Here is a 16,425-nt window from a genome sequence, read left to right as displayed (position 1 = left end):
TTCTGATGCTCGGTTTGAACTGCAGCAGATCGTCTTGACCATTTCTACGTGCCTAAATGCATTGAGTTGCTGCCATGTGATTGGCTGATTAGAAATTTGCGATAACGAGCAGTTGAACAGGTGTACCTAATAAAATGGTCGGTGAGTGCATTTTCAAACCCAACAAAAAGATTGTCCTTTGTTTCTACAAACAATCACATTACGTCAGAGTTTGAACTGAAATTTTCACTGTTTTAAACAGTTTTTGAGATTGTGTCTCCCTTAAATATGTGAGAAGTTTTCCAGTCTTAAATCATTGTAGGGAACAACTGGACGGTAAATAATGAGGTTGGCCAATGCACTGACTGCTTTTTGTTAGTCAGTGTCACACATGAGCACAGTGCGGCAGTGCCCAGCGGGATGAGGCCAGTCACAGAGTTAGCATCAGGGCCTCCTGGCGTGCAAAAGAAAATCTAATCTGACTGTAATGTATGAATAATAACGTTGTCACTCACGCATCCACCAGGATCAGCATGTCCTTGGGTGACGCCGCCCCCTGAATGTACCTGGTGAGTAATACCGGGCACACACAGACCAATATTACATATGGAGAATGCATACACACAGAAAATATTAAAATATTTATTCTTAGGACAGTAAAGCTTTAATAAAACGTATCACTACAAAGCACAGTCTGCCAGAAAACAACTTGGATGTTACTGCATTTTAAAGGCTACCTACATTCTTCACTTATTTGCATGAGACTTTCTTTAACCTCACCAGGGTCGTCTGCGTACGTCATATAGGTCAATCTTGTCGGGTGAATTTCTCCTGTCGATCCAGGGGGAAGCTGCATGTTGGCCAAAGAAATTGTTTACTTCACAGTAAAGTTTCTCAGTTCCAACCAAATAAACTGGATTTTTCAAACTAGAATTGTTCAACTACAGAACTTACATGCACACAATCTGCAGCAATTATTTAATACATTGTGTTTTGCTTATTTTGCTGAAGAACATTCACATTTCCCTTTTTATTTAAAGGCAAGAATCTTTTTTTACTATTAGACTATAAAGAATTATGACAGAAAAATGTAAAGTATCAGAGAGACAAAATAATATTTTTTGTGATTAGTTTCAGCCATTTTTGGAGGATCAGACAACCTCATGTCCTGAATCACATGTTAGAATTATCTCCTCCATCTGTCACCAAGTCTTGCAGCAGTCTGATAATGACATATTTATTGAAATCAGGTGGGCTTAACATTTAAAATATGCAGGGCTCTGGCTCTCAAAGACTGGAACCACCCATGCCCAATATGAAGCCCCATGTGACAAAATCCAAATTGCATACTAGAAACATATCTGCAAGCACAAAAAAAAAAAAGTTTTGAAAAATAAAAAAACAGTGTACAATTCTGTCACCGTTTCCCACAAGACATCCTGGGGATTGCCAGAATAAATGCCAAATCTTAAGGTTTCAAACTGACAAAACTGCATTAACGTCATGTCACTGATGTACAACATTTACAAGCAGTTTTTGATTTTCATCTTTGCTGTAAAGTTTAAAACTGCTCAATTGAAATGAGTTACATTTTTTGTTTATACATACAGATAAATTTTATGCACAAATTCCCGTTATTAAGTATCACAGACAGCTCATATTTACTTTTCCACACGTTGAAAAACAAAGTTTAATTCTGTGCAGAGTTGTGTTGTACGGTCTGATATAATATAGACAAAATATACAAAAGATTTCTAGTCTTCCTGTCGTGATTGGTTATTAACTATTTATTTTACTAGCAGAAATTTGCTCACAAAATTCTTTTTATGTATGTCTGTCTTCATTAATCTGGAGTACAGATACCTCACCTGGGTAGTACCGAGCCAGTCCAGTAGCAGAGCCAAACACCTGCCACAGCAGTGAGGGATCATCTTCCTTGTTTCTCCGGAAAACATCCTCCAAGGCATCTGTCCAGTTTAGCTCATTCAAAATGATGGTGGCTGGAAGATGAACACAAAAAGATTAAGTGAATCATTTGTAGGACAGAATAAAATCAGTGTGCTGAGATATATATAAAAAAAAAAAAGTGTACTCTGAACAAAATGTAATCTCTAAAAACAGAAGGAATGCTTAGATGCACACACAAGAACACACAGATTGTGCAGTATTAGACAACTGGCGGTGACTGCTGAGAGAAAACAAACTTGCAGAAATTCAAGCTGACATAAGTCTCCTATAATAATATCTTTTTTTTATACATCTCTCAAAACATCAACTTCTCCAAAGCAGCAAGTGGCCAAAACATGAGATTCTAAACAAACAGAATAATTACATTTGACATTTCTGGAAGTAGATAAAATCTACAGAGTACTCCGTAGCCAGACACACACAGTGCTTTCCTGTTTTTCTCCAGAAGCTCCTAAAAGCTTATTGTTTCAAATACGTAGCTTGAGTTTTCAGCCACTGCCTCTGTAAACTACCAGGAAGAGTGAAAGTCAGAATGTCAGGCACAGACTTTCCATATAGGCAAAGGTAGGCAACACTGCCCTGCTGGTTGCCTGACCTTCCAACAATACCAATGGATCAATAATGCATCTTTGAGTTAAAATTATTATAACTCATAATCAAAACAATAACAAATAAACGTGACAAAATGCATAGCTGACTTCTGCTCCCCTCTGTTCTCATACTAAATGGGAAAAATCAAGGAAGTGCAGTGTGACTGAGTGAAAGGCAGGATTAGACAAAGTGGGTTTATAAAAGCAGAGCGGAAAAACAGAAAAAGCGTGAAAAACTAGACATTTTTCAATGTTTCTACGGCGGTGTTGGCTGGCGAAAATACTGACTGGCATTGGCCCAGTGCAAATGTGGACAGGGAACCAGACTGGATGATGGAATAACAAGTGCGTGCCGAGGAACAACTGAATAAGGAGGAGGATTCACATGATAAGGCATGATTGATAGCTGTCATTACAGTACAATCCACATGGACGGATTTAAGAGTTTTGGGAATTATTATCTACATAATTCTGGGTAGAGGAACCCACATTGACAGTATATATAAGCAAATAGTGCTAAGTTAAACTGTAGTACTAGACCGGCTACAGTACATGAGGCTGCGTTGCTGTGAGTCAGAGGTGGTAGTCTGCAGCACCGGGGCCCCACAGGGTACTGTCCTGTCACCATTTATTTTCACCCTTTATGTCACAGACTTCACCTACAACAAGGACAGCTGTCATCTCCAGAAGTTCTCTGACAACTCTGTCGGAGTCTGGGAGTTTTCATGTTTTGTTTTTGCTTTACACAAGTAAAGAAGTAATGTGCAATTACTATTCGTTGTCGGTTTTGATGTTTTGAGTCATTTAAACACCAAGAAGCTTCTTTCACAAGGAGGGAGAGCAGCAGTCTTAGAGCTATACTTAGATACAAGTCAAGCAAATTCTGCAGATATAAAAACCTAACATCTCAAATGGTGCTGATATTCATGGGGGAAAGGATACCATTAATATTTTGATATAGAAAAAATATATAGTAGATAAGACAGACTTTATTGATCTCACAATGGAAAAATCAACTTGTTATATTATTGATATTATATTAACTTGTTATATTGTCTAGAATTGCGCCGCTCAAGGTGGCAGCAGGTTGGAGTAGCTCTGTTACTTTTGATTCTGATTTATTCTTTTTTGGTAACTATTCCTCTTGTGGTGGATACAGTTGATTGTTTTTGGACTACTGTCCACTCCGGTGTCGGATGCTGTGCAGCTTGGAGGATTTTTCTTGATACTTTCTATTTTTGGACATTTGTTATGATGCATTGCCATGGCAACGGGGTTGTTTCTTACAACCGGGAGCAGCTGATTAATATCTCAAAAGCTCAAATAATACTTCAACTACAACCCCAAATCCCTGATGAGTTGAAAAGGAGACGCCGTGGATGCAGAGCAGGAGCTAAGAGAAGAGAGAGAAGGAGGAAGTTCAAACCATCTCTTCCGTCGATTATGATGGGCAATGTGAGATTGTTGGGAAACAAGTTGGATGAACTCCAAGCCCTACAAAGGACCCAGCCAGAGTACCGGGCATGCAGTATCATGTGTTTTACTGAGACATGGCTGCAGGATCATATCCCCGACTCCAGTGTCTCTCTGCCGGGCTTTTTAACCATACGAGCAGACAGAGACTTAAAGAGGAGCGGCAAATGTAAAGGAGGTGGACTGGCAGTATTTGTGAACAACAGATGGTGTAATCCAGGACATGTTACCGTGAAGTGTCAACTCTGCAGTCCAGATATTGAACTGTTGTGAGAAAATGGTCACAGGAAGCTGAAGAAGCTCTGCAAGGTTGCTTTGAGGCTACAGACTGGGACACACTGTGCCAGCCACATGGAGAGGACATCAATGCCATGACTGAGTGTGTAACCGACTATATAAACTTCTGTGTGGATAACATCATCCCCACCAGAACCGTGAGATACATCCCCAATAACAAACCTTGGATCACCAGTGACCTGAAGGACCTGCTTAACAAGAAAAAAAAGAGCCTTCAGAGAGGGAGACAGAGAATTATTGAGGAGTTTACAGAAGCAACTTAAAGTCAAGATAAGAGACAGCAAGGAGGTGTACAAGAAGCTGGAAAGCAAGCTCCAGCAAAACAATATCAGAGATGTGTGGACAGGGATGAAGAAGATCACAGGCTTCAAGCAGAAGGATGATCAGACTGATGGACGTCTGGACAGAGCCAATGAACTGAACTTATTCTTCAATAGGTTCAGTTCAGAAAGACGCTCAGCATCCTCCTCTCCTGCTCACAGCCAAACAGACATCCCACCCTCCTTTGACCCACAGGACCCACAGCTGTCCAGTAACACCTCACATTTTTTTATCTTCCACCTCAGCCCTAGACCCTTCTACATGTTTGCCATCAACCATAACAGAAGATGCTGATGCTTCCTTTGCTTCCCCCTTCCACCTGTGTGTCTCAAGAAGTCAGGTGAAGAGACAACTGGAGAGACTGAATAGGAATAAGGCTGCAGGTCCAGATCATGTCAGCCCTAGAGTCCTGAAGGCCTGTGCAGAGCAGCTCTGTGGGATTCTGCAGCACCTCTTCAACCTTAGCCTGGCCCAGAAGAAGGTTCCGGTGTTGTGGAAGACCTCCTGTCTTGTTCCGGTACCAAAGAAAACTCACCCATCAGTCCTCAATGACTATAGACCTGTTGCCCTGACATCTCACATCATGAAGGTCCTAGAGAGACTCCTCTTGGCCCACTTGAGTAAGCAAACAGTAAACCATCAGGACCCCCTTCAGTTTGCTTATCGCTGTGGAGTTGGAGTTGAAGATGCCATCATACACCTGCTTCAACAAACCCACTGTCATCTGGACAAAGCCAGCAGCACTGTGAGGATCATGTTCTTTGATTTCTCCAGTGCATTTAATACAATCCAACCTGATTTGCTTTGTCAGAAACTCCAGAAGACTCAGGTGGAGGCCTCAACAATCTCCTGGATTAAAGACTACCTGACAAACAGACCACAGTTTGTGAGACTGAAGGGTTGTGAGTCTAACCAGGTAGTCAGCAGCACAGGAGCACCACAGGGGACTGTACTCTCACCATTCCTTTTCACTCTGTACACCTCAGACTTCCAGTACAAGACAGACTCCTGTCATCTGCAGAAATACTCGGATGATTCTGCAGTCGTGGGGTGGATCAGAGATGGACAAGAAGCTGAGTACAGGATGGTGGTGGACCGCTTTGTGGCATGGTGTGGAAACAATCATCTCATGTTGAACATGACTAAAACAAAGGAGATGATTGAGATGATTTTATGAGAAACAGGAATAAGTCAAACACTATTTCTATCATGGCAGAAGAAGTGGAGGTGGTGGAGGAGTATAAATACCTCGGTGTTCACCTGGACAACAGACTAGAGTGGAGATGCAACTGTGAAGCCATCTACAAGAAGGGACAGAGCAGACTGTACTTCTTGAGGAAGCTTAGGTCCTTTGGTGTTTGCAGCAAGATGCTGCATATGTTCTATAAGTCTGTTGTGGAAAGTGTGATCTCTTCTACCATCATCTCCTGGGGAAGCAGCATCAGAACCAGGGACTTAAAAAAGCTCAACAAGCTGATAAAAAAGGCTGGCTCTGTTCTGGGGACTCTTCAGATCCTTCCTGCCCACAGCCATCAGCATCTACAACGGCTCTTTGAAGAAACCTACATAATATGAGCTATAACATTTAATTTCCCTTTGGGATTAATAAAGTATTTTTGAATTGAATTGAATTGAATAGCAGCTCTTGGTAACACAAGTAGGGTGCAGATAGTTATGAAAAAAATTTACAAAGAAGAACAAGGTAAATATGCAAAAACTAGTAATAGAAATATGAAAAAATAAAGTTATGTACAGTAGAAAGTGGAGGTAAGTTTTTTTCTAAAGTGACAATGATTGCAGGTATTTACAAATACAGAGGTTGTTGCACAGGGGTGGTTATTATACGGTAGAATTGTATAGTTCGGACAGCGGTGGGGATGAAGGAGCCAACATCCTCTTCACACCCACCATCTCCACAGAGTCAAGTGGGCAGCCCAGGACAGAGCTAGCCCAGCTGACGACAGCACAGAGGATGGCAAAGGCTACCACAGAATCATAAAAAGTCCTGAGCAAAGGTCTGCACACTCCGAAGAACCTCAGTCTCCTCAGAAGGTGCAGATGACTCTGGCCCTTCTTGTACATGGCATTGGTCTAACAGCACAAGTCCACTTTATTGTTCAAGTGAACAACCAGATACTTAAAACTCTCAGCTGTCTCAATGTTATCACCCTGGATGTTCACCGGTGAGTGAGTTGATGTTGTCGTCCTGAAGTCTATCACCATCTCCTTCATCTTCTTGGTGTTCAAGCACAGGTGGTTGCACTCATACCAGTCCACAAAGTCCGTTGTTACCGGCTGGTACTCTAGCTCGTTCCCCTCAGACGCACAGCCCACAATGGCTAAGTCTGTCATCGCTTTCTTAATGGTTTTGACCACATGCAGAGAGACACTCAGTAGGCAGGAGAAAAGTTTAAAAAGGTTTATTTTTACAAAGATGAGCTATGGAACCGGGACTGGAGACACCAAACTGTACGGGAGAGATGAAGGAGTACGTTAACTTAGAGGAACAAATGAGAAACAGTAGTTTAATGACGTTAGTTATGCTTACTGGAGATGGAGTTGAGAACGGTTAATGCAGCTGCTGAGTCTACAATTCAGTCCAAGGAGATGTTGAGTTCTCAGGAGAAAATTCAGGTGAGCTCTTGACAGTGTGATTCTTGTGTTTTACCTGGCGAGGTTTCCAGAAGCTGTATGTGAAGGTACTGGTTGTAGGGTGAGCAGGGTTCGCTTGCTGAAAGAGGAAGGCTTCGAGCTGTCAGCTAGTACTTGAGCCAGGTAGGTTTCTTTGGAGGTTTGGAAGGTCAGACTAAGGCAGGATCCAGAGCTGAGAACTTGAGCCAGGGCTGAGGGTTGCAGTAGCTTTGAGGCTTGGACTTGAAAGTCTCCTAGGAAGGAGCACACGAAGAGGTAAATAACTATGAACTTCGGCAAGAACCAGAACATAAAGCTTGGCCAGATGATGTTACCACAAAGGATAACACTCAGGAACTGAAGTGCTGACAGCTCCACCTTCTTATACTCCTTCAAGCTGATGAGAATGAGGAACACCTGCTACCCTCAGCACCAGGGGATCTTGGCGGCATCTAGTGGTAAGTGTTAGCAGCAAACCAGGGGCTTCATCAGGGTCTCGTGATGTCCTTCAAGATACTTTAACACTAGTCACTCAAATAATTTAATGACCAACAGATGTCAGCGCAACAGGTCTGTAGTAATTTAAGCCCATGAGGGGAACAGGATGATGGTGGAACGCTTGAAGCAGGAGGGAACGTCAAACAGCTTCCATCTTGGATTTACTACCAAGATTGGTAAGAGTGCTTCAAGTAAATAAAGGTAAATTGCCAATTTGGATAAATTAAGGATTATTCTGTTCTACAAAACTACGCACCAACCATGTCACAAAGTGTTCAAAACGTTTGTCTGTTCGGCAGTTTTCTCCCGTCTGTCCTATGTCCTGCTCTTCATGTGTTTTCATATATACCCTAAATATAAACCATCCCTTTAACCTTATTTAAGGCTCGCTTTTTGGCCTTGTAGGTTAAGGATGAGCTTTTGCCAATACCTGCAGTGGCTCGTTATGTTATTGTGAATCGAAGTATGCCCCAGTCATAAATGGTGAAAATGTTTCAGGTCAGACCCCCCCGATACTTCCTGAGCCAGACTTCTAATGGATTAGTTCTGCTGGTTTAACTGACATCACTAACAAGATGTGTTTGACCGAAAAGAGCTCAAAAAAGAAGCAACAGTATGTTTTCCTTAACAATGAAAACCTAAACCAAAAAAAGTGTTTTTATTTTTTGTTTACTTCTCTCCAACCAGACATTAAATATAGACATCCATCACAAACACACATGGATAATGGAGCAGGTTAGGAGTGCAGTGCTAAGCCTTTGGCTTCGATGTTGTGGCAGTCAAATCCCAGCTGAATGCTGGAACAAATCACAGTTTCAGTGTAAACAGATCCATCTGTGAAGTGATGCACCTGTTGCTTGCTTGAGGTCACTGTGGCGAGAGGAAGAGAGGTGTCACCACAGCTATGTAAGCGTTGGTCGGCTCTATTTGTCAGTCGTACCATCATTTCCTCAGGGACTTCAGAGGATAAACATGTGCGGGTTTGAATGTTTGCATACTTAGAGCGACAAGCATGGATCAGAAAATATGGCTCAGAGTAAAAGGTTTTTTTTTTTCCTTCCTGATGTGAAAAATATACCAAATTAGTGGTTAATAAAAATCTGCACTGTTTGGACGGAGCACAGACATAATTTTTCAGGAAAAATTCTCTTTTTGCATAGATGGGATTATAGGAAAGAAACTGTAAGGCAACAAAGGAGAAATAATTGAATAAAGAAGCTGCAAACAATTATACAAACGTATTTTAATTGCAGGACAATTAAAATACGCAAAACAATTCCCCATGCAGGTAGGGCGTTAGAAGTGTCAATGAACAAGTTGCAACCTTTTGTAGAATTGTTGGTTGTTGCAAAGCTTCAAGAAAAGAGAGCACATTATAAATTGTACAACACAAACTATTCTATAAAAACTACTTTCTTTGAGCTGATGAGTGTAACCTATCTCAGGAAGGCGGGAACAAGCTTCGTCCTATAGGTTGATGATGGCATGTAGCCGAAATGTCTCCATTTATTTTGGCCCACATTAAATTTTAAGAATTTCTACGACTGCTGGTTATCCAAATCTTTTTAAATGCCTTTAAAACCGTGCACCCACTCATTCTTCCCCCTTTTATTCCCACTTTAGAATTGTGTGCACTAGCTCTTTTTTCAGCGAACAAGTTTCATGTACCTTGCAAATTCCCTAGTGGCGAGACAAAGACAAATGATAGAAAGACAAAATGATCGACAGCGTCAAAAGATCCAGTGAGGCCCAGGATGACAGGTCACCTACCATAGATGGACACAGCAATGTCATTATATACTTTGGTCAGGCAGACTGTGTCTGAACCTAGACAGAAATCTTTCAAAAATATAATTATCTTCCCAGAATGACTGTAGTTGGTTAAAATAATTTTTTACAAACTTGGAAAGGGCAGGCAAGAAACAAGAAATAGGCCTATATCATATAAAACCAAGGGTTGCAAGTGAGGTTTTTAAGAAGTGGCCTTACAATAGCATGTCTGAAGGCAGTTGGCACAATTCCTTGACTAGTACAGGAGTTAGTAGAACAAAAGATGGTAGCACCAATAACATTGAAACTTCTTTCAACAACTTTAGTAGGAAGAAAGTCAAGGGGGCAATTAGTTTGTAATGTATGATACGTGCACTCTGTTAATCTTCCACTGTCGTTCTGCCTTTCGGCACTGTCGCATCATTTTATGTGTGGTCTCATTGTGTAACCAAGGTTCAGCTTTGGGTTTGGACTTTTTAAATTTAACAGGAGTAAGAAGTTCAGAATCTGATGACAAGTGTTGTGAAAGGGGAAAATAAAGTCATTATGACATGATTAGGACAGACCAGTTGAAGCAGCAGCAAACACGATTCCTGCAGTAACTTAAAAGGAGTTGGGTGTGGGAAGTGAAAGTGGGAGGAAAATGTGCTCTGTGCCTGCCATTCAGTGGCCACTGTTCCCTCCCATCTGCTAACTGTTGGTTGATTCTGCTGGTGCACTTGAAAGTAATAACATGGTGGAAGATGAGGTGGTTAAAACCTGTAATCATCGTATCAGAAAAAAGTCTTCTATTCAATGATACGTCACTACTTTGCAACATATGAGGCTGAGAAATCAAGCCAACATGGAAAGACTGAGCTACTTAAGGCTGCCTCAACATGACAACCAGTGTTAGTTGATGACCTATAATGTCTAATTTGAATGCATACCTTATTAAACAAAAACACTTTTGGTTTGTAGGGATAATTTTAGTTGGACAGAAGAACATGTTTTAAAGTATTACAGCATTTGGGTTCCACCTGATAAATATGTAATATTTTGGTCATGCTATTGTGGAAATGTTGAATGTAAATATGAAGGGAATGTGTAAAATTTAGGATTATTCAAGGACACATTGGTGTGTAATCCACTCATGGCTACAGTGGCGTGATGCATATTACAGTGCTTGGTGAAAGTATTTAAATCACTTAAAAATGTTCATATTTTGTCACATAACCACACACTTCTATGTTATATTAGACTTTTATGTAATAAGCCAATTCGAAGCATTATCAATTGTGGAACATAAGTGAACAGAAAAGCATAATAAAGACCAAGGCACACAGCAGACAGTTTAGGGATGTTGGGATTATGATTATTGATTAATTAATATTTATCAATAATTATAATTAAAAATCATAATTTGAGAAAATTAATTTCTTAACCAAAAATCCAAGTCAACAGTCGACTGGAACAAAAACAAGAGGGGCAATTCCGTCTCCTTGAAACCTCTGCGGCTTTTTTGGTTACGTGTTAAATCCACGTCGTCTATCGGCAAAGTTGAAAACTTACAAGCCTTCTTATTCCTGTAAGCTTAATTTGCTTAGTTTTCTCGTTGGCCAACGGGGAAAATGAATGAAATTCCACTTGGGATTTTCTTCTCCAGAATGATGCGCTTCAGATGCCAGTAACCGCGTTTGGGTCCCAACTGAAAAAGCAATGCTGGGCCGTCTCATACTCTGTTATATACAGGGGTTGGACAATGAAACTGAAACACCTGTCATTTTAGTGTGGGAGGTTTCATGGCTAAATTGGACCAGCCTGGTAGCCAGTCTTCATTGATTGCACATTGCACCAGTAAGAGCAGAGTGCAAAGGTTCAATTAGCAGGGTAAGAGCACAGTTTTGCTCAAAATATTGAAATGCACACAACATTATGGGTGACAAACCACAGTTCAAAAGAGGACAAATTGTTGGTGCACGTATTGCTGGCGCATCTGTGACCAAGACAGCAAGTCTTTGTGATGTATCAAGAGCCACGGTATCCAGGGTAATGTCAGCATACCACCAAGAAGCACGAACCACATCCAACAGGATTAACTGTGGACGCAAGAGGAAGCTGTCTGAAAGGGATGTCCGGGTGCTAACTCGGATTGTATCCAAAAAACATAAAACCACGTCTGCCCAAATTACGGCGAATTAAATGTGCACCTCAGCTCTCCTGTTTCCACCAGAACTGTCCGTCGGGAGCTCCACAGGGTCAATATACACGGCCGGGCTGCTATAGCCAAACCTTTGGTCACTCATGCCAATGCCAAACGTCAATTTCAATGGTGCAAGGAGCGCAAATCTTGGGCTGTGGACAATGTGAAACATGTATTGTTCTCTGATGAGTCCACCTTTACTGTTTTCCCCACATCCGGGAGAGTTACGGTGTGGAGAAGCCCCACAGAACCGTGCCACCCACACTGTTGCATGCCCAGAGTTAAGCATGGAGCTGGATCAGTGATGGTTTGGGCTGCCATATCATGGCATTCCCTTGGTCCAATACTTGTGCTAGATGGGCGCGTCACTGCCAAGGACTACCGAACCATTCTTGAGGACCATGTGCATCCAATGCTTCAAACATTGTATCCTAAAGGCGGTGCCGTGTATCAGGATGACAATGCACCAATACACACAGCAAGACTGGTGAAAGATTGGTTTGATGAACATGAAAGTGAAGTTGAACATCTCCCATGGCCTGCACAGTCACCAGATCTAAATATTATTGTGCCACTTTGGGGTGTTTTGGAGGAGCGAGTAGATCTAAATATTATTGTGCCACTTTGGGGTGTTTTGGAGGAGTGAGTAGATCTAAATATTATTGAGCCACTTTGGGGTGTTTTGGAGGAGTGAGTCAGGAAACGTTTTCCTCCACCAGTAACATGTAGTGACCTGGCCACTATCCTGCAAGAAGAATGGCTTAAAATACCTCTGACCATTGTGCAGGACTTGTATATGTCATTCCCAAGACGAATTGATGCTGTATTGGCCGCAAAAGGAGGCCCTACACCATACTAATAAATTATTGTGGTCTAAAACCAGGTGTTTCAGTTTTATTGTCCAACCGCTGTAGTTGACTGTGGCATCAGAGCTGCGACGCCCCACCCTCCTATCAGCCGCGGTGCCCGCTGGGATTTGTAGTGGTGAACTGTCCTGGGATACAAAATGGCCGATGATGCCAGAAGGCCTGGTGGCGTCCAGTAACATGCCAATGGTCCAACATTCAGCAAACAAAATGGTCCAACAGGGAGAAAGTTATAAGTTTAATGGAGAATTGGCGTATACAACGATAACCCACGCTTTCAACGTCTCACAGAGCTCTGTACAAGCCATCATCCAAAACTGCAAAGTATATGGCACAACTGAAAACCTACTAAGACATGACAACCAACAAGAACTGACAAGTAGAGCAAGAAGAGCATCACTAATCAAAAAAGCAGACGAGAGGCCCATGGTAATTCTTCAGGAGCTTGAGACGAAATCAAAATTGAACTTTTGGCATCCATGCAACATGATATTCAGCTGTCTCTTCACCGCTGCTCCTCCACATCGAGAGGAGCCAGTTAAGGTGGCTCGGGCATCTATATCGGATGGCTCCTGGATGCCTTCCTCGGTGGGTGTTCCAGGCATGTCCCACCGGGAGGAGGCCCAGGGGACAGAAACGCCTTGGGCTCCCCCCAGAGGAGCTGGAGGTGGTGTCTGGGCAGAGGGACATCTGGGTGTCTCTGCTGAGTATGCTGCCCCCGCCACCCGGTCCCGGATAAACGGGAGACGACAAGTACGAGCAACATGATATTGTGATGGAAAGTTAAAGCAAATCATCCTGAAATCCCCATCCCATCTGTGAAAAATACTGGTAGAAGCATCATGAGGTGGGGATACATTTTTTTTTTTGAGAGTACTACAGAAAACAAAATAATATGTTGGAGGATGCAGAATTATGGTGAGACTGTATAAAAATGAAAAAAGATTAGTACATCTCATCACTGCCATGGCATCCACTAATGTTTCCCACATGTGATAGGCCTTGAGGTCACAAAAAACAAACAGACAGGCATCAAATATCTCCTTATGTTCTTGATTTATAGAAAAGGTGAAATCAGATTAGGCAAAAACTGTCTGGGAACCTCCTCGCATCCAAATGAGACCTCCATTTAGCTGATTAGAACATCATGGGCAGGCATCCAACTCCTCACAAAGGACACAAGTAATAGATGTAATGACAGTGAGACAAGGATGGAGAAGGAAGGGTAGAAAGACAGATGGATTTAAGTGCACCTCATGGATTTGGCTGCCAGCATTGCAAATGAAGGTGCAAGTAGAAAAGAAAATCAATTTATAAGCTGTGAGCTTTGCCAAAAGGACTTTGGTTATAACACAATCACAGACACACATGCACACACTGTCACAGTATCTCAGCACATCCCACTGTGTGCATGTCTAGGGCTGACAGCTGCCACACAGTGTTGATGCAAACGGGCATCAGACGAGCCCCGGATCTCCTGCCAAGGCCACAAAACTTCCCTTTCATCTCTTCTCATCGCATCCACACTGCTCTGCCTAACGACTGAAAAGACATCCATATGCAGCCACGAGATCTATATACAGTTTAATAGGTGCACGGGATGTGAGCTACATGCGTGCTTGTGAAAACTCTCACACCTCAAGTGTTTCTTGCTCCATCCCTCCCTCGAACACATTCATGCACCGACAGGCTGATTCATCTGTGGTTTGAGTGTGCGAACACAAACAGATAAATCCCAGTCTGAACACCCACAGTGGATCAGCAGGGAGAATAGATTCCAATAATGTCCTGGAGAAAGACGGTAGGACATTTGTCATCATGAACCACAATTTGATATGCTTAATAAAATGGAGCTAAGGTTAATGGATGGTTAAGAAAGAGGTGGAAGGGAATGCAGGGCACAGACAAATGAAGGTAGTGAGCTCAAGAGAATGAAACAACAAACTAAATGGAAAAGAAGTCAGAAAAAACAAGCACTATAAGATGCACCATTTTAGCTCTGGATAAAGTCCTTTCTAATATAAGTAGTGGGTTATACAGCTGTCCTACAGCATAAAAAAAGCCACAGGGACGCCAGCCTCATGTAGACCAAGTTCCCTGATCAAGTTACAACTCTCTCTCCACACGCCAAGTCAGAGTCTGGGCCTGTCTAAGTCGCTGCTTCTCCCTCAATCAGGATGCACATTACCGTGGCAACCCTGACTGTAATAGCCAGCTGAAGAGGTTGCAGAGTGGGAGGAGATCATTTCAAGAGAGCAGGAGTTGCTATATTCAGAACAACTTTACAACTGGGCTAGCAAGAACTTCATCCATGTCCAGCCTCTGAATAGGAAGAGAGCAAATCCTTAACACAGATGTGCACGCTACAGTCAGACAACTTAAAATCCTACAACTGCTGGGCTTGATGACAAATATTTAACTAAATTCCAACTCAACTACACAGAAGAAATGGCAGAGATACTAACAAAACATGAGCAGCTTTTGCACTGTTACCGCTTTTTACTCATGATTCCCATTTATGTGCAAGCTAGCATTAATACTGCACAACAACTAAGCACTAAAAAGTAGGAATTCAACTGTAAAATCTAATTGAAAATCAGCAGCAAGAAAAGAAAATTACTGTTCCATCAAACTGGACAACTATTTTGTAAATAATGATGGACTAAAACTCCAGTCTCTAGATCTGCAAAGCTGGTAGAAAGGAGCAATTGATAGTGGGATGTACAACATATTGATTTTATATTATTTATAGGTATCAAAGTACCAGAATGGAATATGCTGAATACCTGCAAAACCACTATTTTTGGATTTCTATTTCTAAAAAAAATGTTGAAAGCAATGTATCATTTTCTCAACTTTACAAGTGTGCATCATTTTGAGTTGGCCTACCAAATGAAGTCCAAATGAACTGAAATTTATGATAACATGGCAAAATGTAAAATTGTTTGAGTATGGTTAGTTTTGCAAGCTAATACTGTATATTTCAGGGTACATGGAAGCCACTGGTTTTCCTTTTTGATCCGTCCGTAGATATTACTCGTTATGCCAGTTTAATAATTTCTTATACTTCAAAGCGATTCTTTTTCAATTTATATTGCATGCATCTTATAGTTGCTAATTAAAACAGTAGAGAATAGATAAAAGCAAGAATCTCCTTGGAGGTTCAGGAACCATCAGGAAAGAAAATTATGTAACCTGGGTGGGTATTTAAGCTGTGAGTGGGTGTTACTTGAAGTACTGTATGCTGCAGTCGTTTTTTATATTTATTTAGGCCAGCAAAAGCAGGATAAAAAGTGAAGGCCTCCAACAATAACCCTACAGCTATTATTTGTAACGTGCTAACTACTGCTTCAAACTTGTAAACATCTTAGAGATGTTATTTAAGTTCAGTATTGAAAGGTTACTGACCATAATTTGGTTGGACTTTGAGGAACACATAAACTGGCCTTTTCTACAGCTGAGTAAAACTAAAACCATTCCCCAAGCTGAGGTGCCAGTAGTCCGCTTACCATAAATAAAAAAATGAATAGATGACTGAATCATACTAAGAACAACGCACAACTGAATCGCCAGAACTCCAACCCCCCCGCCTCTTCATCATTATCACTGCTGCTTGTAAAAATAACTGAGTGCATTTGGCAATGACAAAATGTCTGCACAGTCAGAGGCCTCAGAGGGCCGTCACTGCACATTTATAGTGCGCCTTATGGGGAGTGACTCACTGTATAAGGACATTAAAGTCATGTGATGAAGTCCATTGCATTTAGCAGACCCACTGTGAAGATTGTTGCCAAAACTGATATTGAACGCTCAATCAATGGTAACAAACAGAAACAGAAGCAATAGATAA

The 16,425-nt window shown here is 41.7% G+C and overlaps 1 protein-coding gene across 4 annotated transcripts in view; it reads right to left on the bottom strand.

Moving 5' to 3' along the window:
• Positions 1 to 16,425, bottom strand: part of LOC124882862 (voltage-dependent calcium channel subunit alpha-2/delta-1-like) — a 158,068-nt gene that overhangs the window by 64,062 nt on the left and 77,581 nt on the right. For all 4 annotated transcript variants that reach the window (XM_047389466.1, XM_047389467.1, XM_047389468.1 and 1 more), the window contains 3 exons: positions 1,848 to 1,979; positions 760 to 829; positions 495 to 545 (listed from right to left, as the gene is read on the bottom strand). In XM_047389466.1, coding sequence (XP_047245422.1) covers positions 495 to 545; positions 760 to 829; positions 1,848 to 1,979 — 253 coding nt within the window. The remainder of the gene's footprint in view (positions 1 to 494; positions 546 to 759; positions 830 to 1,847; positions 1,980 to 16,425) is intronic.

Source organism: Girardinichthys multiradiatus, chromosome 17 (genome assembly GCF_021462225.1).
Source record: "Girardinichthys multiradiatus isolate DD_20200921_A chromosome 17, DD_fGirMul_XY1, whole genome shotgun sequence".
NCBI classification, from domain to species: Eukaryota; Metazoa; Chordata; class Actinopteri; order Cyprinodontiformes; family Goodeidae; genus Girardinichthys; species Girardinichthys multiradiatus.
This window is presented reverse-complemented; position numbering and strand designations above follow the sequence as displayed.